We start from the raw sequence: 26,489 nt of genomic DNA on the forward strand, positions 1-26,489 counted from the left end.
TTTTTTTTGCAGTAAGAATTGCTGATTTCTTCGTTTCACTGCAGACAACAATTCTTGGGTAGAATCTTTAGTAGCTTTTGTGGGGCTGAAGAGTTTTTCAGTCATTACTTGAGTGTTGGCTAATCTATCAGTTCAAGGCTTGTGGTTTTCTTTCTGAGTCTAGCACAGTGCATCTTGTGCTGTTGTGATATCATGACCCCTTTTGTATCACTTCCCTAAAAAAGTCAGTGGTGATGCCAAGTAAAAAAGACCATGAAAACTGTTTTTTTCTCAGACATCTGCATTAATGCTGACACTCACACCTTCTCTCCAAATGTTTTGAGTTTTATCAATAATTGTGAGATTTTGATTGTGAGTTTTTGCCTGCAGTGATGGATGACAAGGTGTCTAAATACTGGACATACAATTTGTTATCAAAGCCAACATTTCAAAACACTTCCTCTTCAAAGACTGTTTTTACATTTTTATTGTTAGGGGCATGCTTTCTTTGTTTATTCTTAGGAGGCTTTCTATTTCTTATCATCCTTCAAGCTACAAACTTGCTAATTGTTAAATGCTTTCCTTGTTTCTTCCAACAGATACTCAATTTATCCACCTATTTTTAATCCTGCCTTTTTTTTTGACTCTTTTGCAAAATTTCCAGTTGCCCTATTTTTCATTTTTCTTCTTGCAGTGCTTTTGTTGACTTTTTTTTTTTCCTCTTATGAGGATACTTATTTCCTTATTTCTCCAGTATTAAACCCTTGAGGATTTGTCATCTCATTGACATCTAAGGGCTGACTTCTTGTGACTGAAGTTCTGCAACCCCTGAAATTATGAGGGCCTCCATAAATGCACATTACACGGATTGAAGTGACTTGATTTTCTGCATGAAGCAGGTGTTGAAGCACAGAATGCCTCATTGTCTAGGATCCAGGTTTTATCCAGATCCTGGTTTGATGGCCATCAAAGAGGACTGATACCATTGATGGTGGTAAAAAATTTATGTTGGTTAAAAGACAGCCAGTTCTGAGAAAACCAATATGTATTAGAGTATTTCACATGAACAACATCAACAGGTGGTGCTGCCCATCATATAAAGAGTGCTGTTTTTAATTTTCCTTTATCTATGACAATAAGTTCTCTTACAAATAAAGTCCAGTTCTGCACAACATGGAAGGTGAAATCTCCAATCGCTTAGCTTTATGAGTCTTTTCTACAGGCCTTGGTGTTTTGGAGGTATTTAAGCCATGTTAGTATTGAGGAAAAAGTACCACAGGAAGCTGAAAGATGGAAAATCCCACTATGAAACTGCATGGAGGAAAAGACTCTGAGTTTACCTTCACTGGTGACTTATTCCTCAACTGCTGGATCTGAAATACATTGTTGAAGTTTCAACTCTTCTGTTTCCCTAGTGACCAAGGTGTAATGTTTTAAAGACCTCTACCTCTCCCCAGATTGAAGGCAGGCAAATCAATGGGAACAGTTTGATATAAGAGGTTATTCCCAAATAGCACAACCCAGAAACTGCCCTGGTTCACTGGAGGGTGCTGCTGCTGCTCAAAAAAGGCTGGTGGGGCTACTTGCAGCTGGGGCCACCCTGACAGTGACAGAGAAGAGAAGGGTGTCTGCAGGCAGAGGTGCTCCATCACTTCAAGTTTTCTCAGAAAAAAAAGCTTTTTCATTGAGCCCTGATTTTTCTCTCCCTGACTGACCAAATCAGTGGCCTTCTATGATGGAGTGACTGTATCAGTGGGCAAGAGAAGGGTTACAGGTGTTGTTTATCTGGCCTTCTGTAAAGCCCTTCACACAGTCTCCCACAACATCCTTCTCTCTAAATTGGAGTGGTTGGTGGATGAGGATTGGCGTGGCAGTTGCATCCAGAGTGTAGAGTCAATGGCTCAGAGTGCCAGGGTACATCAGTGACAAATGGTGTCCCTCTGGGGCCTGTACTGGGGTCAGAGTGACTTAGTATCTTCATTAATGTCACAGACAGTGACAGATCAAGTGCGCCCTCAGTAAATTTGCAGATGACAACAAGCTGAGAGCAGCTGATGCCATCCAGAGGCACATGGACAAGCTCTGGGAGAAGGCCCATGGGAATCTTATGAGGTTTAAGAAGACCAAGGGCTGGTGCTGCAGCTGGCTCAGAGCAGCCCTGGCGCCAGCACAGGCTGGGGGTGGACAGATCACAGCAGCCCTGCCCAGAAGGACCTGGGGGTGCTGCTGGCTGAGAGGCTGGACATGCCCCAGCCATGGCACTGACAGCCCAGAGAGCCAAAGGTGTCCTGGGCTGCATCCAGAGCAGTGTGGGCAGCAGGGCCAGGGAGGGGATTGTGCCCCTCTGCTCTGCTGAGAGCCCACCTGCAGGGCTGCAGCAGCTCTGGGCTCCCAGCACAGGAAGGACATGGAATTGCTGGAGTGAGGCCAGAGGAGGCCACAAAGATGGTCAGAGGAATGGAGCACCTCTCCTATGAGGACAGGCTGAGAGAATTGGGGTTTTTCAGCCTGGAGAAGGCTTAAGGGTTACCTAATTTTGGCCTTCCAGTACCTGAAGGGAGCATACAAGAAAGATGGAGAGGGATTTTTACAGGAGCATGTGGTGGCAGGACACAGGGCATAGATTCAAACTGACAGTAGGTTTAGATTAGGTATTGCAAAAGAATTCTTTACTGTGAGGGTGGTGAGACACTGGCACAGGTTGCCCAAGGAAGTTGTGGATGCCCCATCCCTGGTAGTGTTCAAGGCCAGGCTGCATCGAGCTCTGGGGAACCTGGTCTAGTGGAAGGTGTTTGTGCCCACAGAAGAGGATTAGAACTAGGTGATTCTTAAGGTACCTTCCAACTCAGGCCATTCTATGATTTTAGGATTACAGGATGTGATGTTTCTGATGCTGGGTGGTGACACCAACAGTGACAGCACTTCAGCACAGCTCAGGAAGCCCACAGTGGTTTCCATGAGGCTGGAGCAGGGATGTAGTGACCAAGAACCCCTCACTCAGAGACCTGGGTCAGGGTTGCTTCATGGTGTAGCCAGCAACACTTTTGTCTGTTTTCCTTGGAATGAAGTGGAACATTCCTACAGTCCCCACGTTTTCCATAGACACAGCCCTACAGGGTGGATAAGCTCACCCAAATTCACCAAAGACATCCATCTATTCATGAGTCAGTCACAAAAACAGATTACAGGATGCCCAAGACTCTCTCTCTTTTGGTTTTGGGTTTCCAAAACCAGAAGAGGGGGAGAGTCTTGGGCATCCTGTGGTCTTCACTCACTTCAGTCAGTGAGATTAACTGCAGAGCTGCTGAATAACCAAGACACTTGATTTTTGAGGAATGACCATGAGATTAAGAGCCATAACTTGGAGTGAAATGTTTCAGGAATGCAACTGGATTAATTAGGTTTCACCATTAATTGAGCCCCGGAGGAGTAACAGTTTGCTCTTGCTACTGGCAGGTATCACTCCCAGAAAACATACAGATCAGACCTTGCTCTCAAAGTTAGGACACAGTCCTGGTCCTCTGCTGTGCTTGTGCTTCCTAGAGCTCTTCAAGGCTGACACTCCTTTTCTGGGAAACCAAAGGTCTGGAAAAAAAAATCTATATTTTTGTATCCTGGCCTTCACAAGTCAGCAGGACACCTGACCAAAAAATGTGAAAGAGGGAAGGTACCAGTAAGTGTAATAATGAAACTTATTTATGTAGAGGTGTAACTAATCCAAGGAAACCAAATTTTTGCTCTTAATAGTTCACGGGATTTCAGCAACATGTTTTCAAAATTTTCATTTCCAGAAAAATGCACAAGACTTAGAGAAGTTTAATCAGTATGTTAAAAGACCTCTTCAGAAAAAACAACATAAGAACTCTTTGCCAACTCTTTGAATGTATTTATTTATGTTTGGATTTGTGTAAGGAAGTCTCATGCTATAAATTTTTATTAAAAACATGTCATTAGAAATAAATAGTACATTTATAGTCATAAGTAAAACAGTAGTTTCTACGCACACTAATGTTTGGCTTCCTCTTACAAAACTGGAGTTGTATATCACCATCTTTTTTGTTTGTTTGTTTATACTTGATATAAAAGGATAAAGCTGCTGCATGAAGTTTATATTTATTGTGGGTTTCATATATCCCCAAAACTACAGGTTTTTGTCTATTCTTCTAGTAATATTCATACAGGAAACATAACCTTCTATTCTTGCTAATGATACTTGACATGGTAAATGAGCTTAAACATTGCAGAAATAATATAATGATAATAACAAAGATTAATACGTTTGTTGCTTTTCCTGCTTGCTGATGGGAATGACTGATTTGTATGAAAAAATAATTATGCTTATCGAAAGGCTTGACACCACCAGCTAGTTAAAGGAAAAAATACATCATTACAGAACTTTATTTTCATTAGCTGTGTGAAGATGTGTGTCCTGGTTTCTCAGATACTAGGAAAGCAGAATTCCTCGATGCTGTTCTCCTTCCTTGTTTCTGTTTCCTGCAGATCCAGCTGATGGTACTCAAACGTCACACGGTTGACGTGCTTGCCACTGGAGACCATTCGCAACACGGTGTTGTCACAGCCAATCTTCATCTGGGCTGTTCAGGGAAAAGAGGTATAAAGGAGATATAAAGGCACGTTTATATGAGAGAAAGTGAGGGGAAAGAGATATATAATTGTGGGAGTTATTAAACACCAATATGTGCAGTTTTGGAGACAGCAAATTCATGTGTTGTAATGACCTGCTGGCAGTGATACTGTTAATTAACTTTTGTGTTTGTTAGTTTTGCTTTAAAGTGCTTGAGTATTGAATGAAATATCCTTCCCTCATGCAAATGTTGCTCCATGTGCATGTGGTACTGTTAGCCTGAGTGATGGGTAATGGTAATGACACTATATCCTGAAGACAGCCAAAATTAGCAACATCAGAATGTTTCCCGTTAGAGATGAGTGGCTTTGTGTGTAAGGATACTCTTTACAGGAACAAAGGCATGTGAGTCCCATCAAACTCAAATGGTAGTGGCCAGCACATGGTCTCACTCTGAGGGAAATTTAATGTGTCCCTGACTGCTGCTTTAGGCAAGCCAGTTGAGTGGAGGCTTGGCAAAGCCTTTTTTTGTTTGGGAAACTTGGGGGAACTTCCTCACTTGAAGAGAAATCTGGTATGTCACTGGGAGAGCAGGAGCTGCTGAGATGAATTTTCACTTCTTTCACACCACCAGGAAAACACATTTTAATCTCAGTGCAGTGCTCAGTACTATCATTCAACAGCAGCACTTACCAATTAAATCTTTGAACAGTGCCTGGACTGTTGTGGTGTGATGAACGGCAAGGGAGACTACAAGAACCAGGCACATTCCTGGAAATGCTGCTTATCCAGTGCTTTGTTGATACTCCTGAGATATGACAGGAGTGTCACAGAGGTTAGTCTGTCATATCACTGACACTTTGCAGTCTGCTGTTGAATATAAAGGAAACTGGAAATTTTTATTTTTATGGGGAGAAAGAAGTCACTGGACCAGCATGATAGTGAAACAGGTTCAGAGCCCCAGCAGATTCAAAGTAGAGAATGGGAACTCTGAGGCTTTTGGGGTATGTGTTACACCTGCAGTAGAAAAGGCTTTAGAAACAATAAGTAAATGAGAGAAAAAGCTCCTTAACTGAAAACATAGCAATCTGCCTTTGTTTGTTGTTAATTTCCAGACCTTTTCATGCTGACATTCTAATATTTATTTTTGTCAAAGGACAAGAATTTTTAAAATATGTCTAATTCAGCCTTATCATAATGTTTATTAAAGGGGCAAATGAAGGTGGTCGTGGGTGTGCTGTAACAGACAGGCAAACCACAGGTTTGAATAGCTTTAGCTCTCATGTTCTGTTAGTGTGAAGTTCACCAGTCTTGCAGGAAGTCCAGGTGTGTGGGGGTCTCTGCATGTCTTATTATGGTTAATTATTTTATCATGTGGAGGTAATTGGAGGAAGTTCTTACCAGATCCATGAAAGGAGTGACAGAGGTCAGCTAGTGGAAACATCTTGGATGGGTCTAAGCCAGCTCCTCCAAGAAGCTCCACAAAATCTCCCACTCCTGCACAGCCTGCAGATGGTTTCTTAAAAAGGCAGAGGCTAAAAGTTATTTACCATTCACCTTCAAATTGCAGCAGTTCTGCAGACATTATTAAAGCAAACAACAGGTTTTAGAAATCCCCTGTGCTTAAAGCTGTGCAAAATCAGTTTCTCATCCTGAGCAATACTACCTTGATTTGACATTAGGAAGTTAATTTTCTTAAGGGATTCTAAGCCTACCTAAGTACGCTCTGAAAATTACTGACAAGTAAAAAGGTGTTGATTCAACTGCTATTAATGCAAATAAGCAATCTGGTTCTGGATGCTTAGATATATAATCAAAATAATGCAGGCATGGTCTGTATGTATGCCTACATTCACAGCTGACAGACAGGAATCTTCAGTTCCACTGTACCATACTTACTCCTAAAATAATGCTAAAATTCACCATTGTGAAAAAGTTCAATTAAGGTAGAAATTAACAAAAAGAGTAGGGTTTTTTTTTTTTTCTGAAAACAATGTCTTACTGTATATTAAACTCATTTCCTAAAATTAATGCTGCTTGCCCAAAATATCTTGCATGGACACCTTGAGCACCTTTAGGCTATCACTTCTATGCTGTTATTTAAGTGCCTGGTTTCTTTACCTCCCTTTGCCATTGTCCTTTTCTGCTCACCACTGGATAAATCAACTCATTCACTTGCCCATCTCTCAAAACCTGGCTTGCTCAGACACTAGCAATCTCCTTGAAGAACTCAGGACATCAGACTCACTGGCAGGTGAAAACAGATTTCCTTGCTCCATTCTTCTGAATATTCTGGAACTGGCACCTTCTTACACCTCCAAGGCACAGCTATCACCAGCAACTTCTGTCCTCTTCTGCTGGTTTTTCACCAATCACCAAATCCCCCAGTTTAGAGGGGAAGATTCTCAGCATATGGAGCAGGCAATCAGTTGTGAGCACATTTGTGTTTTGTCCATGATGATACTTTTCTGTCTAATGGCTCCTTTCTCTCTTCAGAGTGTTTGCTGTTTTCATTAATTTAAATACAGACAGCTCTTGGGCAGAGGAGCTCATTTCTTTATAATGAAATCTTTACCCTTTGTCATGGCAAGCAGTCGTTACATGCAGTAATGGTACTTTGCATAATTTGGCTGCCATTGCAACATTACAGAGACTGTAGGGACAGAGACAGCCCCAGATCTTCTCTCTGGAAGAAACCAGAGCCCTCAGCATGTTCAGAGCACACAAGCATACAGAGCATCCAGTGCCACAGCCTATCCCTGCTTCAACCCTTCCCTCCTCTGTGCCCAGAAAAAATTGCACATGCAAATTATTTTCTTTAAGAAAATAAAGATCTCACCTTTAAAAAGAGACCATTTAAATGTCCCAGGATAAGATCAGATATTTTTATCACCACTGGGTATATTATGGAGAAGCTGCAGTTTCTGTGCTGGTGAGGAATGACCATGGTAAACCTTCCTGAGGGGGTCTGAGAGATGACATTGCAAGCTGGGACACAGGAAAAGGTACAAGAGTTACTTGTCCAGTCATCACTGCATGTAGTAAACTACTCAATTACAGTTCCAAAAAAAAGCAGAAATAGTTTAGTTACTGTGAGTTACAACCAAATGGTGAAAAAATGTGTGTGGCATTTTCTGAGGTTCGTGCACAGCGTTTGTTCCCTAAAACTTCCCTCCCCATTGTTTACCATGTAGCATAAGGTCTGGCAGGACCTGAGGGTGAAGCAGTCAATAGAAGAGCTTGCACCTGGAATCTGTACATCAGGGGCTCACATTATTAAGGGATGATTATTGAGCTCACAGTCTCTAGGAGGCTAAACATGGGTGGAGGGAGGGATTGTGTTTAGTTTTCACAGCTTTATTGCCTGATATTGACAGCAACCCCCTAAATCCTATTCTGCTCCTCTGGAGTTCTTTATACTGCAAGATATCTTGCTGAAATGAGAGCGTGATTTTATCTTTAAGTTCAAACTTAAGGGTTCAAGTAGAGGAACTTATGGTCTGTGTGAGCAACCCAAGGGATGCTTGACATAGATCTGGGGTCCTGTAGTTTCTTTAGCAGAAACCTCCAGCAGTTGAATACAATAATCACATCCATGGGCACAAAGCCACGCCAGAATGGGGACCCAGCTTGAAGGCTCAAGTCTGAATAACTTGAAGTAAAGACATAGCAGATATGCTGTCACTTTTTTTGTTTGTTTTGGGGGCTTTTTTTTGTTTGCTTTGGTTTGGTTTTGTTTGTTTGGTTGGTTGGTTTTTTGAGGTTTTTTGTTTGTTTGGTTGAGGTTTTTTTTTTGAGTTTTTTGTTTGGTTGCTGTTTTGTTTTGTTTTTTGGGAGTGGGTTTGTTGGTTTGTTGTTTGGGTTGGTTTGTGGGGGCATTGTTTGGTTTTGTTTTGGTTTGGTTTGTTTTGAGTTTTTGTTCAGTCACTTTGAGAATTTAGGCAGATAAATCAGACTGGCCTGAACAATAATTGTTAAATATCCTGTCCTCTCTGGAAAAAACAACTAAAGTGAGGCATTAGAACAGGTTGCCCAATCAAGTTGTGGGTTCCCTACAGCTGGAAGAGTTCAAGATCATGTTGGATGAGGTCCTGGATAGCATTGCTCTAATGTGTGGCACTCCTGGCCATGGTGGGGGGGTTGAAACAAGATAATCTCTATGATCTCTTTTAACCCAAGCTTTTCTATGATTCTATGATAATTTGTGCCTTGCCAGCTCAGAGGTTTAGGGAAAGAGATTTGCAGATAGATGCCTGTGATTGTACCTATCTGTACATATCTGTACCTATCATATGTGGTGTGTTGGTACATATGTATATATATATATATATCATTATGTGGTAGTTATCTATCATGACTACTACATAACCATCCAATACACTGATTTTATTGTTGACCTTTTTAAAATATTTTTTTCCTCATTTCCTCAGATCTAGAAAATGCTGTGATTTAACTTGCTAAATTAAAACTGTTTGTTCTAGCTGAATGTGTTGGAACATGCCAATATTAGACTGGGAGGGATCTTATTTGAAAGAGCAAGCCTTATGGTCTTGCATATTGAAGCCTGTGTGATCTCTTAAGCTCTTTTTTTTTCTTTGGGACACACACTGAGCCTGAATGAAGCCTGCAGGATTGCAGGTGTGAATGGCCCCTCTGCCTTACTGCAGCCCTGTCAGCGCTGATAACCACAGTGAGAAAATACAGTGTAAAGCAATACATCCTTTCTGCTTCCTGCCCCAAATCCAAGCCCCTTTGGTGGCATTCCAGTGCAGACTTACGGAAGAGATTGCTGCTTTTCTTGACTGTGACAGTAAATCCATTGCCCGGCTGCTGAATCCTGAAGAAGATCATTGCCACGTTCTGTGAGGATCTGATGCTCCTCTGGATATTCCCACTTTCACAGAAGTCTGCATATCTCTGAGAAGTGGTGAGAGGATGGTCCAAAGAGCTGGGAAATTTCTCTCCCTTGAGTATCCATCCATCAAACACCTACAGAGGTTCAGTGATATAAAACAAGGTTTTGCTTATTGCTCTGCTAGCAGAGAACAGAAACATGAATTATAACAGACATTCTTTTCCTTTGACACCATATAACATGTTCAAAGCCACAAACTGAAAACAAAAATTCTTTGTATTTATTGATTTCCTAACATTTAACTAATTATTTATACTTCGACTGATGCTTAGGAAAGGGATACATATAACTTTTAATGTTGTCTTTATCTCTTTAAAAGGTGAAAACTTTGGTTTCTTTTGGGTTTTTTTTTTTTTGAGGAAAGTATCTCTTTTTGCTTCAGCATCATTGCATCTTTTTTTTTTTTTTTTTTTCAATTTCATTGTTATTATAAGAAGTTATTGACCAGCATAATTTGGGAGCCACAAGAAATATAAGTAAACTTTTCAACACCAGGCATTATGTTGATTGATCTGGCCTGTACAGATCAATCCACGCTTTACAGCTTGTCATTAATGGTCCTAGTGGCCTTCCAGAGATACTGGAATAAAACAAAACAAAACAAAACCAACAAAAAACCCCCAAAAAACAACAACAAAAAAACCCCAAACCAACAAAAAAACACCACCAAAAAAACAAAAAACAAACAAAAAACCCCCCCCAAAAAAACCTTTGCGGGGGAATTATTGGCACAGGTATTGTTCTCAGTTGTGTCTGCTCTTTCACCTCATCTTAACCACTAGAAAGCAAAACAAATCCTCCATTATTAGCCTGGATCTTAAGCATCAGCTTCTACAAATCTTTCCGTCGTAGCAAAAAAGCAACAATTTTCCCTCACCATCTTCAGAAAAATGTGCCAGAAGTAGAAATATGTATTAGTTCTAGCACAGATACGCAGTTGCCTGCCTAGCTGTTTCAACCCCCTCCTAGCTGCTCTCATGTGGCAATTCCTTAAACACTTCAGTTCAATAGTCCCAAAATTCAAGGACCAGGTTCAGTCATTGCTTCAGCCAATAATTCTGATGTGAGTATGTGGACGTCCTAGTTAAAAAAAAAAAAAAAAAAAAAATATCGGGATCTGTCTTTGGATTTCCCAGTACTGTTAGTTTCTGAAGAATGGAGATGCAGGTGCTTGAATTACATGAAAGAAAAGCTGCCTGTATATATATAACAATAGAACAGAGAAGTTTGGGACACCATTATCAAAGAAAAGAAACTTCAATAAAACATAAAAAGATATCTTGGCATTTTTCTGGCCTCCATGAATGACCATAAGTCTAGGTACAAAAGCCTTAGACCCACAAGAGACTGAAATCAGCCTCCTGTAGCCACATGGGGAGAGATCTCAGCCAAGATATGGAGTGGAAGGACAGAATTCTCCAGGGTAAAAGGAGCAGGAGGAAAGGAAAGGGCTAAAGGCCAGCTTTCCTCCTTCTCCTGAACATCAGCTTGCTACTAGATGGGATGTGGTCTGTTCTGTGCCTTGCCAGTTCAGCACAAAGGGCAAAGTGCAAGGTGAGGGGATCCAGGGACCCTCCCCTTTTCTCCTTGACCGAGTTCAGATCTTGGTGAGTGCTCCTGCCTGCTAGAAAAATGAGCTGGTCAAGTTTTTTAACACTGGAATATAAATGGCTCTGAGTCATGAGCCTCTTTCTGTTCAGAGCCAACATCCTGAAAAGTTCTATCTGGGAAATTTTAAAGAAAGCCTGCAATGATCCGCTCTCTATTAATCTGATGCTAAGTGACTTGTGAGCAAGGTCCCAGAGGAACAACAGCGACCCAGAGATCTGTATCATTATCTGCAGGGCTCATGTGATTCACAGGGCAACGATAAATCCTACTGACCAAATTCTCAGCCATCCCCCCAGGTATGGACACTCCATAGAAGTGCTTCTGCAAAAGTTCAGAAGAGCCAGCACTGTAGTCTGGAGAGGGATCCTCATCCTGCATTTTTAGAGGAGTGATGATGGGGGTTGGAACACTCAGAGCGCCTCGGGGAGGACAAAGAGCCATTCCAGAGGTGGCTGCTTTGTGAAAGCCTGTTCCTTTCAGCCTGTTCCGGCTGCCCCTTGCACAGGCAGCAAACCCCTCACGAGTCCGAGGAGAGCAGAGACTCGCCGCCCCTTACCTTCAGGAAGTCCCCGCCTTGGCAGTCGATGTTCACGAAGTCGTAGTGTACCGTGATGAGCTCCTCGGGCTCCCCGATGAAGAAGGTTGCGCAGTGCAGCTGCGGCTGGTCCGCGGTGAAGCTGAACTGCCCCTCTATACTCAGCATGTCGATGCACCCTGGGGAAGCAGGGACAAAGGGCTGCCGCCTCTGCCTGCCCTGGAGGGAGACTCAGCGCCAGGGAAGGAGGGGGACAGGAGAGACCCTCCTGCACCGGGATCCGCGCAGGGAGAGCCAGCTGAAGCAATTTAGGAGCCTGCTGAGCGTCAGAGGATGAATAGTAACTCGCAGGTGCGAGCGCGAACGTGCGCCTGGGGATGAGGGGGGCTGGCTGGTGCATCTCTGAGCGGAAAACTCCGTGTGTGCACGAGTGCACGAACACTCCATTCCTTCAGATTCCGCTCCGGCCACAGCTGCTACACCTGCCCCACCCCTCGGCGGTGTGACCCTGCCCAGGGACACGGGTGGGGAATCCCCATCCTGCTCCAGTTATTTGGGGCCATCAGCTACGAGCCCCGACCCGCTGCCTCTAAACCACAGGTTCCTGCGGGTTTAAAGCTTTGTCCTTCTCTCTAGTCTTGCAAAAAGCTCCTGCAGCCCTGTCATTAGCCCTTAGCTCCTGCAGCCCCCAATTAGCCCTTTCCGCTCCCTGAGGCAGCCCCAGGATTCTCCCACCTGCCAGAAGTCCCTACCGAAACACCAAAGACACTCACGGAGCGATCGCCGGTAGATCTGTCCCGCAGACAGCTCTCGCTTCAGATCCTCACTGAGTAGTAGGAAGGGGTCATCCTCACCAGCATCCCTCACCTGGTGAAAGATGGAGGGCAAAAAGACTCGGGGGCAAAGCGAAATGCAGCTCTCTCCCTGCACCTCTCAAGAACAGGCACAGCACATCACATCCTTGCTCCAGAAACGGTGCAGGTGTGGAAGAACTCGGGCAGAAAGCAGCCTACATGCAGAGAGAAAACAAACCTGGGGTCTAAGAGTTGAGCCCAGCAGCTAAGTACACTGAGAGTCTCTTAAATCCTCAGCAAAATTGCTGAGCATAAATGAAGAGAGGGCTACTACAGAATACACGGGACTGCTGCATTAATGCTACCCAGGTGGAAGTTTAATTGCAGAAGTGGGAATAGGAAAGGGAGAGAGAATAAAGCACAAAGCTTGAAAGCTGAGGGCGCAGGTTAGAAGACAGCAGCTAAAAGCACAGCGAGATGTTTAATCATCAGCCCTATTGCTCACCTCTAGGTATCTGGTTTCTCCCTTGGAGGCTGCCAGGAAGATGAGAACGAGGTGGCATTGGAGCTGGAGAGCAGACGGCATGCTGACACCTCCCCTGGCGGCCGTGCCCCTGCGGCCAATTTTCTCCGGGTCTGTGCCGGTATGCAGGAGCCGCCGGGGTGTCTTGGAGCGACTCTTTTTATAGAGCTGTTGGGAGGGGAGGCACTTGGTCCCCGTACTGATAGGGTAACCCATGGTAACTGAATTCCTCTCGCAGTGACACAGTACGTGGGCATGACAAGGGTCCAAATTGCAGCCACCAATTTTCAAGACTGTCGAATTCCCCTCTCTGGCAGATGTCTTTCCTCCTGATCTGTCTGGCGGAATAGCTGAAAACCTCTGAGGAGGAGAGCCCATCCTTGTGCCTATGGGGCACTCATGCACTGTTTTTATTTCCAATGTTTCCAAAGCCAGCAACAAGGAGCATCCCTCCCTCCTCCCGGAGCTGTCCTGGGGTATTTGGGACCTGCAGGGCTCCGTGCCTGACTTCTGCTGCTTCTGCTGTGACACACAGCTCTCTGCAGTGCCTGTGCCAGGTGCTTCCCCTGGCCAGGCCTGGGTGTGGACCCCCTGCATCCCAGGCAGGTTTGCAGCCTGTGCCAGCATCCCTCCAGGGCTCTGCAGCAAGCCCACAGACAAAAACAGACAGCTCTTCCCACCAAAAGCAGCTTTCATAGAGAAAACAGGGGAAATTGGGCTTCCCAAAGGCATATTTGTCATGGAACCCCTGATACTGCTTCAGCCTTGATCTTCAAGTGAAACCTGAGAAAACCTTTAAAAGTTGAGCCTGTGAGTGAAAATTCGTAACTCTACAGAGTAGTAAAAATCAGGAACTCAGCAGAGGTATAGGGTAGATGTAGTCCATTCTGAAGTCCATCGAAGTTCCTTGGGAATTGCGAGCTTTGTTGGAAAACAGCAGGGTTTAGTCCCAGTTTGCATTAGAGGATGGCTGGAACATAAATCAGGAAGGTGAGAGGTATCTTGGAGAACACAAGGATCAGAAGGGGCTGCAGACAAGCCCAGCCTTACTTGCTATTCTTTTGCTCACTCTCTGAAGAGATTGATAAGGTTAAAATTATATTTTGACACCTCCAATCCCTCCCTTAGAGGGATTTTGCAGAATGCAATCCAATCCCAAAATCTGGCTGCAGTGTCCGTTTGCCCTGCCAGTCCCAACCTATACCTCGGATGCTGAGTGTTGAGGAATATCTGGTGCAGCTGCAGGGAGAGCTGCAGAATGAGCTCTTTGGGGCAGGAGCCCAAGCCCAGGGGAAGAGGCTGTGAACTGCTGGCCTCTAGAATTCCAGAAGGCTCAGGGAGCTGTGGCAGGTGACCAGATACTTGGAGACACAGCAAGAGTCGAGGACACAGCTGGAAGATCACAGAGCTTCACACACACAGACTGTGAGGGCAAAAAAGCCCAGGAGTTCCTTTGTTCAGGGTCCCTCTCTGGAGGCATCAGCTCGAGTTTTGCTGTTGCTGCACCATTATAAGATTACCTAAAGGAGGCAGAGGTCTGAGGCTCTGCTGTAGGAAACCTGGGTTTGAACCTGGGAGGAAAGCTGGTCTGCCTGAGTGTGTGATGTGTAGGGAGTTGAGTGGAGACCCATCCATCAGCTCACTGGAGCTGCCTCCTGTGAAGGGACTTGGGTCCCAGCAGGCAAAGTCTCTTCTGATGAGACTGTGACTCCCTGAGTGCCTCCTGAATGGTCAGACTGGGACATTACTTTGCTGTGAGTCCTTGAAGATCTTCAGCAAAGGACAGCGTGTTTGAATGTGCCTGAATTTGTTACTGAAGATTTCAGATTTCAGAATTCAGCTCTAAAAATTAGTGGAGGATTCATGGCACTGCAGCTAAAACATTATGATCCTGTTAAACCAGACGTGAGGTGATCTACTCAGAATGAAACATACCAACAGTGGTGTCACCATGGTTTAAACTCTTGCCTCTGGATAGCTGAGATCTGGGCTTAGCACAACATTCACTGGTGGAGGTGCCCAGAAAAGCTGAAAGCCCCACAGTCTGGTGGACATCCTGGCAGATGAAGTGGGGGAACTGTCTTTCTCAAAAAAAAAAAAAAAAAAAAAAAAAAAAAAGTGATGGGAGGGATAATAGGTGCCACCTCCATATCTGCTGTAATTTATTGCTCACACAGGGCCTATGGTGACTTTGAAATTCCTGTGCAGCACCTTGTTTTGAGTGTACAAATATTCTGTGTAACGTTGGTGCAAGAGCTGAACTCAGATACCATTTGCTGTTGATGTGGAACTTAATTTTAACAGAGGTGCAAAAATGGTTTTTCCCCCCCCACTTTTCAGCTCTGGGCTCAGCATGAGGCTGATGAAGCACGATGATATCCTGACCAGACTCATCACAAAGCCTCCCAGTGCCTGAGGTGACAACTCTCTGTGTCATCAAACACGGGGCTGTCCTCAGCCCCCAGTCTCATATGCTTTCCTTTGTGCAGCTCTAATGCCTGGAGAAGACAAGTATTTGGGATAGAATAGGGAATCACACACAAAGAGATGCAGCTGCTGCTGCTGTCTGGAGCTCTGCTGGCTCAGGTGGAAATCAAGCAGTGAGATCCCCAAAAGGGACCACTCAAAGAGGAAAGTGGAGTTCATCTCCCAGTCCTGAATCCCAGCTGTCAGGCAGTGCGAGAGGATGTAAGGTCATCTTCTCACTCAGCTCTGCTGCCTGCTCAATGTATCACAGGTCCCCTTCCCTTCTGCCCTCCCTCTGCCTGCTGCTGCACTGCTCTTGTTAAAAGTCACTGGCAGAAACTGAGATTTTCAGGAGATGAGAATGTGACTAACGAAGCAATGAAAAATTGCTTTGAACTGGGTTCAAAACACCCCTGCAGCATTTCAGAAGGGAAAAGCACCTTCAATGTGATACAAACCCTTGGTGGATGAGGAGTTGAATGAGTTTTCTTTCATGGAGTTGAGTCATGATAACACTCTGACGGACAAAGTTTTTTTGTTAATATTGAATGGTTTAACACAGTAATATGTATTCCCAGTGACACTGCCAGAGACAAAATAATCCAGTTGATTGGCACTTTGATCTGCTAACAGCTGTAACAACTTAGACTGGGAGCATCCCCTTTGCCTGGAGGAAATGATGGAAAGCCATGGTGAGAGTCTGGGCTGAGGCTGAGGCCAGAGCATCACTCACTCTGCTCTGCTGCAGCTCAGGATGGTGTTGTTTGAGCAGCCAGCCTTTCCAGAGCCTTGGGCTGTTAAAGCAGTGCTCATGGGTGGGCTTTTCAGGAATGTGTTTTGGAGGATCTGCCTTCCCCACTCTTGCTCGAAGCTTGTAAGTGTCTTGTCAACTATTACAGAAAAAGACGAAATCCCAGCTATAGTAAGAAGTGGAGAAATTCAAGCTGAATAAAGACAGTAGTGAAACAAACTCCATTTTCCCTCCCCCACAGTGATCAAATCATGCTCTGTCCTACAATACAGACAGTAAGTGCAGCTTCTTTCTAAAAAGTAAAAGTAGTTGTTACAGAAAGAATACACATGAAGTGCTTGGTAGTGATTCCTTAGCCAGAAGTGCTTGAGCTACTGACAATCCTCAGGGATCTTTCCCCATAGCAAAGAGGGTCCAGGTGTTATGAACCCTTTCTGCGTTCAGAAAGGGTCCTGTGGGTTGCCAACTCATTAACACAGCTCTTTTTACTCCTCAGCTACAGCCTGACTTCTTACACTGACTTCTTGAGTGGGCCAAGCAGACCAAACATCTCTCTATCATCAGGGTCTTAAACACGAGTTAATTCCTGTTCAGACACAATCCCAAGCAAGCTCCACACCACAGGGATCAGCCTGGCTGCTGCATGTCCCGTGGGGTCTCCTCTGCTTGTCTGTGACTGGTGGTTTCTTGAACTGAGCAGTGAAACTGCAGTGCATCTGCCCCAGTGGAGAGGAGCAGTCCTGCCTCAGGCACTCTGTCCTCAGCTGTTCATGCTGATTTCTCACTGCTGCTCAGTGCTGGCTGAAGAGATGCCATGTGGGGTCATGCACAGTGTGCATGCTCACACATGCTCACCAAACTTTGTATAGTGTCAGCTGCTAAACATTGTGCTGAGCTACATCTATTTCCCTTCTGCTCTTTCCCACTCTGACAATTCATTCAGAGGTGAGCTTTTCATTTCCTTCACTGTGCCTGGGAGATGCAGTATATTCCTGCCTTTTTATCATGTGGCTTCAGGTCTCATACCAATATCAGTGTCTTTGAAGAGTAGCAGATTCTACGCATCACTTCTGGTTTATTATACATGTTCAATAATTGTGAATTGTTCAGTATATTGTTTCTGAACAAGGGAATCAGTTAGCTCAGATTCAGGTGAAAAAGAAATCCAGTGTCCCTATAGTGCTACAAATGCTGCAGTGAAGGCTAAATTTTTGTTCCATCTTTGCTAAATCACAATCAGTCCCTGCTTTGGGATAACACCACAGAAAAGAAAAGGGAAGGACTGTACCACAAATCACAGTCCTGAACCCCATTTCCTAATGCCATTGGGAAACCACGTCCTTGATGCAGGCATGCATAAGACTTTGCTTGTCTGAGCCAAAGACAAACACGTAGGAAGCTCCTGTTCCTGGCTCAGTTTTTAAGTACCTGGACTATGCACGTACAATAGAAAAGATAGAATTCAGCATGGCTAGAGTCAGTAAATTGGCCCTGTCAATGGTTTGAGATATGTCCTTTTTGCAAGAACCCAATCAGAGTTGCAATGACAGCTGAAGGAGAGCATTTCCGGCAGCAGAAACACAAAGCCTGAGATCACATTTTGTGCTTTAATCCATTACTCTTGTGTTTGTTCCAATATCAGGCAGGTGCCCCAACAGTCCATGACCCAACCTGAGCCCAAGACTCCTCCCTCTGTAATCAGTGGGCATCTCCATCACTGAATTCTGTTGCTACTTGTCTGCCTCAGCTTTGTGCTGGGTATGACTAGCCTCTTCCAAACCTCAACACACATCTCTCTGTAACACCACTTCTATTACTTCTCTGTGTGTGTCTAAATTTGCTTTAAATAGAGCTGAACTTCCCATAAGGTGAATTAAGAGTAGCTTGTTAACTCTGGGCAGTTTGACACAAGAGATTGTGTGATTTGTCACATTAAATGGCTTAGAGGGATGAAAAATGAATGTGATTTATGAACTGGAGGCCTATCAGCATCATGCAGGCTCGATGATAAGTGTTGCATTAACTCTATTTATGGCATTGGCTAAAAGAAAAGATTGTGAAACTCGCAGTTTAGCAGGTTACAAATAATCAAGCAAACATTATATTCAGACACTGAGATTACCCTGAGGGCGGTTATCACTACCAGCTCTGCCTGTGAGTCAACCAGCATCTACACAAAGCAGTCAGGGCCAAGAAGTGGGAGAAAAGTTTTATTTCCCCAGGAAGGAGAAAAGAGATATGAGAATGGGTGACTGGGAAAAGCACAGGGAAACACAAGTTCTGGTGTTAGGAGAGGTACTGGGTGTTTGTTGAGCTGTTTAATTTCAGCATGGACTTTCCTCCTCTGTAGATCCTCTAAACAGAATCTCCACCCTCAAGGGTTGCTGCAGGAAGGCATCAACACCAGAGCTGCACACAGGTGTCAACATGGTCCCCAGGCAGCCTCTTTGATCCCATCATATTTGCTTTTGCCAGTCCAGCAGTTACTCTGATCAGAGCAATGCCCTTGCAGAAGAACATTCTCCTTTCCAAAACATGGCACAGTTACTGCATCCAGACTGTGCCTGGAAGTGTGACCCTTATAGCCCAGGTCACATTCTGTTCTAGATCTCCTTTTCCACAGCTACAACTTTCTCCCACTGACCCTTCCCAAAGCAACAGCCCCTGTTCCTTCTCTCCCAAATTTCCTGTTCAGCTTGGGGCCACTAGAGTATCTGTCACTTTGTTTTCAATGCTGAGCCAGTTAATTACATAGAATATAGTCTCAGATGTGTTGAGAAATCTCTGTATTTCCATATATCATGTTTGAAGTTTGTTTAATCCCAGAAGTACAAACTTTATCTTTGACAAAGCACCACTTCCATAAGTGACATTTTAAGACTTTTTGGGTTTTTTTTTTAATCCAAAAAGGACAAGTTTCTTTCTTAGCTGAAGTGACTCTCCCTGAGGAGAATCATTCTCATGCAGGAAAAAAAACTGTAGTTCAACACAGTTTTGGTAGTGTTAGACATCACAGTAATGGACCCAGCTTCAGAAAAGCTGTGAACTGTTACACAATTCAGGCAGTCAGTATGAGTCAGATAAAAGATGTCAGCATACCCAGCATAATGGTATATTTATCCTTTCAACTGCTCCCTCTCTGTAGTCCTTTGTTTTTCATGGAAGTGATTCCTTACCAGTCATCCCCAGGACTGTGCAGCCTGCAGGGCCAATTTGAGCAGTCAGGCTCCAAACACTTTCAGGTGAAAGCACAGGAATATCTTGTGTTAGTGTAAAAATCATATACATTGAAGGACCTTGAGATCACCTGCTCAGCAATTTTTCCACCTCCTGAAGTCTAAAGGCAGCTTCACCTTTGCTAGCAATGTCACAGAGCACCTTTAGCTCAAGTGCAGTAATGGACTTTTTCATTTCAAACATAAACTATTCTCCTTCTTGCAATACTACTCCTAGGGCACCAAAAATTACCTTAAAAACACCCTCCCCTGAGAGAGAGGTTTGTCCTAAAACTGTAGAATTAGGTCGTTAGTGGAAGGGCAGAACCAGTTTTCCTTTCATCTGCCTAAGGCATCAATAGTTCAGTGGGATGTAACTCTCCATTCCTGTGTCTCATCCAGACACATCACCTAGCCACAGGGGTCTGTTTGCTGGTGCCACTTGATGTCCCCTGCCAGAGCTGAGGAATTTACATCTTTCTGCAGCATTCTCAACTTCTCACCAATTTTCAACTCCGAAAAAACAATTTTAGAGTCGTGCTCCAGATGGTTGGGTTACTTTTCTGCTCTTTGTATCTTGTTCTACACACAGATCTTTTTTCCTGCCATAGCTTTATTCTGTAGATTTTTCTGAGTCCATGCAACCACTGGGAATATAAAATCAAAGCAATACATGGAAAATACAAAGCTATACTATGATAATTGCTCTGCACCCCATGCAGTCAGACAGGACCTGAGAGGGCAGCTTAGAATTTAAAGCAACTGTGTAACAGGAATATTTTCCACTGATTTTCCCCCAAAGACCTGGGCTCTGAGAGAAACTGCTTCCCTCTTCCTCTTTGCTGTCTTGTTGCAATATTTGCAGTTTTACAGACATGTCCTTATTTAGCCAACCAGCTTACAGAAACACAACTTTCCATTGAAGGCTAATTTAGAGTCTCAAGCACATGTTCTCAGCTGCTGCAAAATTATGCCACTGAGTGCAATAGGCTCTGTCATTTTACATCAGCTGAGAATCTGCTTGCAAGGGCAAAATAAGTGGATGCAGCTGCAGTTCTCTTCCTTGGGAGTTGCCCCTTATACACAACTGATAGCAGGTGGCTGAGAGTTGGTATTTAAAAATGACAAATTTTTTTGGTGTTTCTTTTTTTTAAAAAAATATTTCTGCTGAAGTTCATTCATGTGCTCTCTTTGATGGCTGCCTGGGACCTATAGCCCACCATCCTCCAGCTCAGAGGAAAGGATGTGGACAGAATTCATTTTGAAAACGGATTTCCATATTCTAAATTAAAATTCTCTCTCATGCCATATCATGTGGTAGAAGAAAGATAAAATTGAAAATGTGACCCCTTTTTTCCCCAAATAATACAGTGCTCTTCAACAGACTTAATTATCCCTAAAAACACGTGCAATAATTGATGGCCTGTCAATCAAAGCCCATATTAGACATGCACATGATGTCACATTACAGTCTAAATCTTTATCTAAATTTTCCTGCCAGTCAAAAATCTTTATATAGATGAATCTGATTCAGATACAAATTTTGTGTGTGACCTTTTACCCAACCTTTTCAAGGCTGTGATCAGAGAGGACCTGGATCTTTTATGTGTGCTGCGGAGCTAGTATGATGGACTCTGGGCTGTCCCTGAGAGTTTTTCTCCTCTCCTTTCCCTGCTTTATGCTGTAGCATGGAGCCTGGAAAAGGGGTCTGCCTTGGGTGACTGAGGGACCTGGAGTGGACCTTCACTGCTACAATTGGTGGAGGGCAATTAATAACATTACTGGCTACTGGAAACATCACTTATTCTACTGGCGTCTCCTGGGATCACTTCTCCTTCCCTTCCCACAACCCCAGGTAGCTTTGTCTCTCATCTTTACAGGGAGAAAGCAATGTGGAAGATTGTTACCTCAATGCACTTGACACCTTCCACACTGCTTGGGATTATTGTCCCATTGCACTTCCATCCTTCCACTGAAGGGTGGGAAAGGTGATGCCCTCCTGCTGGACCCAGCTGGTAAGTCACAGCCTGGAGGCACAGCTCCATTGCAAACTCCTTGTCTGCATAGCTGCTGTGTCACACACAGCTCTTCAGGACTGGGAGTTGGATAATGAATCTGAAGAAGTTATAAATTTACTAACAGGTAATGCATCAAGCTTTATGTTGCCAGTTGCACTGGCACTTCAAGTCTTGAAGTGAACTGAAATAAAAGCAAAAGGCAGAGGCTGAAGCTTTCAAGATAATGGAATTTATCTTCTGCAAATCTGCTCTTTAGATGTCAAGCAAAGCAATTTCACAATGCGTAGAAAAGATCTTGTCTGGCATTGTTGTATTTTTATTGGTCTTTGATAGAACTTGAAAATATTAGGCCATGTTTTGCTGTTCAATTTTCTATAGGTTTTTCAGACAGCCTGATAAAACAAGTGGAAAAATGTCTGTGATTAGACATCATTTCTTAAGCTGAGGCACTCCAAAGAAAGCCACACAGCAAGTTTGATCTGCATGTAAACCTCAAAGTGCTTCCTAAATTCATGAACTACAGAAAGACTTGAAGTCAGCAGGAAAATGTCAGTAAACAATGAGAAAAAAAAGTCCTGCCTTCAAGTTTGAAGGAGAGAAGGAAAACCCAAAATGTTCCCATCTGCAGGACATTGTGTTCAGAGTGAGGATGGCCTTGCATGCACCACTTTGCACAGCCAGTGTAAGTGGTTTCAATGCCATTTTCCTTCCTGAGGGGTGCTTACAGAACAGAGGATTGCTCACAGTCGTCTCTGGCTCAGAGGCAATTCAAAGCTTTCAGATGATCTCCATTCATCTTCCTTAGAAGTGATGTCTGCTAATGAACATTGGTGGGCTCTGGCAGGAGAGGAGTGAGAGAGGGACACTGGTGCTGTGGGTCAGCCCATAGTTAGTCCAAGCCAGTCCTACTCCAGGGCCCCATATTATGTGAAGGCTTTGTGGGTTTGAGCTTTTGAATGTGTTTTGTGCATTTTCTTACTTTTCTGCTTGGTTTCCAGTCTTTGTGCAAAGAGGTTTCTCCTGACAAAGCACACAGTTTTACTCTTGTCTCTGCAGTTGAAACAACAAGAAAAACCTAACAAAATAAGCTAAAACCCATGATTTATGAATCTTTATAAAACTTTGTTGGAAAAAAAGGATCATTTATAAAACTTTGTTGGAAAAATCCGTTTTTATAGAACATTCTTGGAAAAAGAGATCAATCAAAAGGATTGATCTTGAAAAAGATCAATCATCATTCTGCTCTGATTGACCCACATCTCATCTGCAAGTAAGCCCCTTCCACAGAGCAGTTAGGATGCACACAGTCTCTGGTAAATTCAGCTGAGAGGCTGGCCCTGTCCATGGCAGCAGTGACCCTTGCTGTCTGGCTGCAGGGCACATTGCTGCTGCCAACTGTGACCTGGCATAATTCTGCTGTGCACATGGGCTGCTACAGATACAAGGGTTTGTCAGGGATGGGCAGAGGGTTCATGAACTTTCTGGAGCTTCTTTCCATAAAGCTTCTTTCTAGAAATCTTCTTTCCAGAAAGCTTTTTGTTCAAATTTTTTAAAGGAGGAACTGGTTTTCACTTGGAGTTGAAGCTTCAGACTGCTCTTCTTTCACTCCCCCATGGAGGACAGGAAAAGGCTTAGAGGCCAGCAGCAGTCTGGGATCCATGAGAAACCATAAAAATGGTCTTATGTTTCCCGGCTGATACTTTTCCCATCCTGGCCCAACACATGCAGTGGTATTGAGGTGCATGGCATTAAAGGGGACAAAAAGTTGTCCAGTTGTTGCCAGTTTTACTTTTGTTTTTTCTGTCATGTTAGTCTAGAAGATATCTTGTGAATCCTGTATGGCTTTGTCACTGAAGGGTTAAAGCATGCTCTGTCAGCATTGCAAAGCTTGCTTTTCTTCTGGGATAACACCATTTGGTGGTGCCCCCTTCTTAGGATGATGTCTGCCCTTTGTTACATTTATTGCACTCTGTAGAATCCCCTGCTTATAATAAATCAGATATTTTTAATCATATTTCACTTCATACAAATGTACGCTTCGTTAAATGATATTTGGAGGTCTGGGAAGGAGACACAAGTGAAACATCCCTCAGTGTTTCCTGGCTGGGCACATCTTCATTGGGGAGTGTTTTTTTTAATAACCTCTTACACAAATAGAAAAACATTTAATTCAGATGACCTTTATTATAGTTTGAGGTTACCAACAAAAAGGTGAGGAAATAAGAGAGCTCTCCATGAAGGAAAAAAAAGCCACAATATCCTGCCACTGAGGACTTGCAGGGCTTCAGAAGTATTCTTAATTCAAACAGGAATGTGTAAATACTCTTAACTGGAAGGGGTTGCCCTACTCTCTCTTTGCCTGGCCATGGGGTCCAGGGAAGCCCTGCTTCCATAGAGGGTGGGGATCAGTGTAAGCTGCAATAATCGTTTCTCCATAAGATGACTCACATTACAAAGTTGTACCCTAGAATCCCATCATTAAATCCTTCACAAATGGTCCTAAAAGGCCTCCTTTTAGCTGTGCCAGAGTTGTGAAAGCAGAAGGCATTTACACATTTCCCCCAAAGACCCAGTCCTTCCACCAGCCCTCCCAGCAATTTGCTGACTAAATCTTCTATGCATTTGAATAATTTATGATATGAATAAATTCATTTATGCCAAGTGAGGAGGTTGACTACTGGGATGCAGCAATGCCAACAGAACAAAATTGAAGCTGGAGACATGGAGGAAATGAACCTGCAACAGTGGCAAGCAGTATTGCTCCAGCAGCAAGAGACAGCTGTGGCCACATCTGAAATATGAGTGTGGGGAGCAGCAGCTAAAATAGGTTTTAGAATAAGCAGAGCTGAGCTAAAAAGGATCTGCTGGTTTTGGAAAGCTGCAAAATAAGATTATGAAATATCTGAAAACTGAAATTGCAAGTGTTATGTCTCATTCCATTTTTTTTCCGTTCAGAAAACATATAAGTAACATTCCTGTGCCTTTTACTTTCCACTGACACTGAAGAAATAGAAGTTTCAACTCATGCCAAATGATCTGTCACCCTGAGCCCTTGACCTGGGCAACTGATGAAGGCATGCTACAGATGCATGGAGTGCAAAGCCTGGAAATATTAAAAGCCACATCTCAAGTAGGGTAAGCTGGCTGTGGTCCAGCTTACACCAGCTGCTGATTAGCTCCATAAATGTCTTACAGCAGTAACAGTTGGAGGAATGATGGTTTGCTAAACACCAATGAGGGCTGCCTAACTAGGCATGCTTTGCTTGCATTTGTGGCCAGGAGATTGATTACACTGAGGACTTTTAAAATTCCTCTTTCTTTAGCTGTTCTTCAAAGAAATCATTACATGCCACAGTCAAAGCAGCAACCAGAATGACAAATTCATTAAAATCCACTTCATTATCCTTATTGGAGTCCAGGTCATTCATAATTTTATCCACCAGGAATGGGTCCTTCTGGCCCTAAAGAGAAAGAAAAGTGACTTAGCTGTGCAGGTCTTGAATGTGCAATTCTGAGATGCCTGGCACCACTGCTACATTCCAAGGCTGGTGTTGTTAAATAAAAGGCTGCATAAAATATGAACCTGAACAGTGATCCAGTCACTACAGTCACTACAGTCACTACAACATGAGAAACTAAAGACAGTGCAGCCCTTACAAGGCATACAGGTACTAAATAGGCACTGAAATGAATCAAACAGATTTTAGGAGATACTGAACATGGATCCCTTTTGTCAAGATGGATCTGTAAAGTGCATTTCTCTGTATCATCCCTTGACACACAGTGCTTAGATTTCCAGCAGAATACTTATAAATGGTCACAGTATATATCCATTCATCACATTCAGAAGATCTCTGGTTGGCAAACAACCATTCTATTCAGTGGGAGCAAGAATAGTGAATCTCTAAATAATGAATCAATAGCCCAGAGCAAAAGAAAATCCAATTCAAGGAAATTGATACAATATAAAATAAAAACCTGCTGGTGGTTATAAGGTCCTCAATAATTTTTACAGTTAAGAGGATACATAAAAACATTATTTTAAAGGTTATGATTCCATAAAAGCATCTTTGATGTGTAATGCAGAACATAACAAACATGCAAAGAGATATTCAAATCAGCAACTTATCATTGAAAGGTTGTTCTTAGCAGCTCTCTGCAGGGCACACAAGCAGCAGCACTCTGTGGCCAGTGTGCACAAGCTACTTTCCTGTCTCAGGAGAACTGTTGCTGCATTTAATTCTTCCATGGAATTATCTATGCCAGATTATTAAAAAAAAAACAACCAAACAAAAAAAATCGACCTTTATTCAGTATGGATCTTTCTACTGCTTCTAGGCTGGCCTAGCCCTCTTGCTCAAAAGCACTGTGGAGTTTGCAGAGCACCAGTGCCCATCTCTGCTGCCAGTGATACACGAGAGGGAACCACTCTCTGAAAATGTATTTCTCAAATGGGACATTTGATATCATATTCTCCTGGCCAGCTCCATAGGGGAACTCTTATCTGAGAGGCTGTGACAGGATGGGCCTTGCACAAGGAGGTGCTATTCCTACCCAAACACTTGTTTAACCCACCCAGGATACAGTCACTGAGGAGGTTCAAAAGCTGCATCTTACTGAAAGGAAGTCAGTCAGCTCACTGGTGAGAAGATCCTTGAGTTCTCCTTTACTGAGCTTGTATCTGTCTCCTTCTTTGCCAGAGTAGTGATGGAAAATCCTGATCAAGGTGTCCATTGCATCTTCCAGTGGAGTGGTCATAGCAGTGAGCAGGAGAGCTGTAGGGCAAAGATACATCACTGACATTGCACAGGAGGAAACCAAAGGCCAGTCTCTGGGAAGGGAAGGACAGGCAGACAAAGACAGAGACTGTTACCAGCAGGGAAAATTGAGGTTTTCAGTTGATCCATCCTGTTAGCTGTGTGAGCAAGCATAGACTGTAATAAAAACCCCCAGTAGTCTTGAACTCATAAGCAATTGCTTCAAAAAGGTAAATGGAAAGAAAGGATTTTTATTTAAGAAAATTATCTACAGTATATCCATTTTATAATACTGCTGCAAAAGGAAATCTTTTGTACCCATACCTGAAGACACAGGAAA

At 43.5% G+C, this 26,489-nt stretch overlaps 2 protein-coding genes across 3 annotated transcripts in view; both read right to left on the reverse strand.

Moving 5' to 3' along the window:
• The window catches only part of CRHBP (corticotropin releasing hormone binding protein), a 477,084-nt gene extending 463,926 nt beyond the window's left edge, over window positions 1-13,158 (reverse strand). The window contains exons 1-7 of one of the 2 annotated variants that reach the window (XR_010745932.1): window positions 12,925-13,158; window positions 12,399-12,492; window positions 11,647-11,804; window positions 9,343-9,553; window positions 7,404-7,552; window positions 5,966-6,083; window positions 4,028-4,574 (exon numbers count right to left, since the gene is read on the reverse strand). Coding sequence is in view for 1 of the 2 variants with exons in the window: in XM_066340012.1 (XP_066196109.1) it covers window positions 4,417-4,574; window positions 5,966-6,083; window positions 7,404-7,552; window positions 9,343-9,553; window positions 11,647-11,804; window positions 12,399-12,492; window positions 12,925-13,158 (1,122 nt within the window). In the remaining variant the exon portion in view is untranslated. Of the gene's footprint in view, window positions 1-3,830; window positions 4,575-5,965; window positions 6,084-7,403; window positions 7,553-9,342; window positions 9,554-11,646; window positions 11,805-12,398; window positions 12,493-12,924 lie in introns of those variants that run through there. The other variant, XM_066340012.1, reaches the window with a different exon arrangement.
• Window positions 13,159-24,694: 11,536 nt separating this feature from the next.
• S100Z (S100 calcium binding protein Z) lies at window positions 24,695-26,164 on the reverse strand. Its single transcript, XM_066338456.1, has 2 exons — window positions 26,010-26,164; window positions 24,695-24,853 (listed from the first exon to the last, which is right to left on the reverse strand). The coding sequence occupies exons 1-2, from the start codon at window positions 26,148-26,150 to the stop codon at window positions 24,695-24,697; spliced, it is 300 nt and encodes a 99-aa protein (XP_066194553.1). The 5' UTR covers window positions 26,151-26,164.
• Between the last annotated feature and the right edge of the window lie 325 nt (window positions 26,165-26,489).

This window comes from Sylvia atricapilla, chromosome Z, assembly GCF_009819655.1.
Source record: "Sylvia atricapilla isolate bSylAtr1 chromosome Z, bSylAtr1.pri, whole genome shotgun sequence".
Taxonomy (NCBI): Eukaryota; Metazoa; Chordata; class Aves; order Passeriformes; family Sylviidae; genus Sylvia; species Sylvia atricapilla.

Excerpts from the sequence above, each read along its gene's own strand:
- S100Z (XM_066338456.1), bottom strand. The coding sequence starts at position 26,150 with ATGACCACTCCACTGGAAGATGCAATGGACACCTTGATCAGGATTTTC. Across the intron at positions 24,854-26,009 it reads AGCTGACTGACTTCCTTTCA|GGCCAGAAGGACCCATTCCT; the intron begins GTAAGATGCAGC and ends CTTTCTCTTTAG.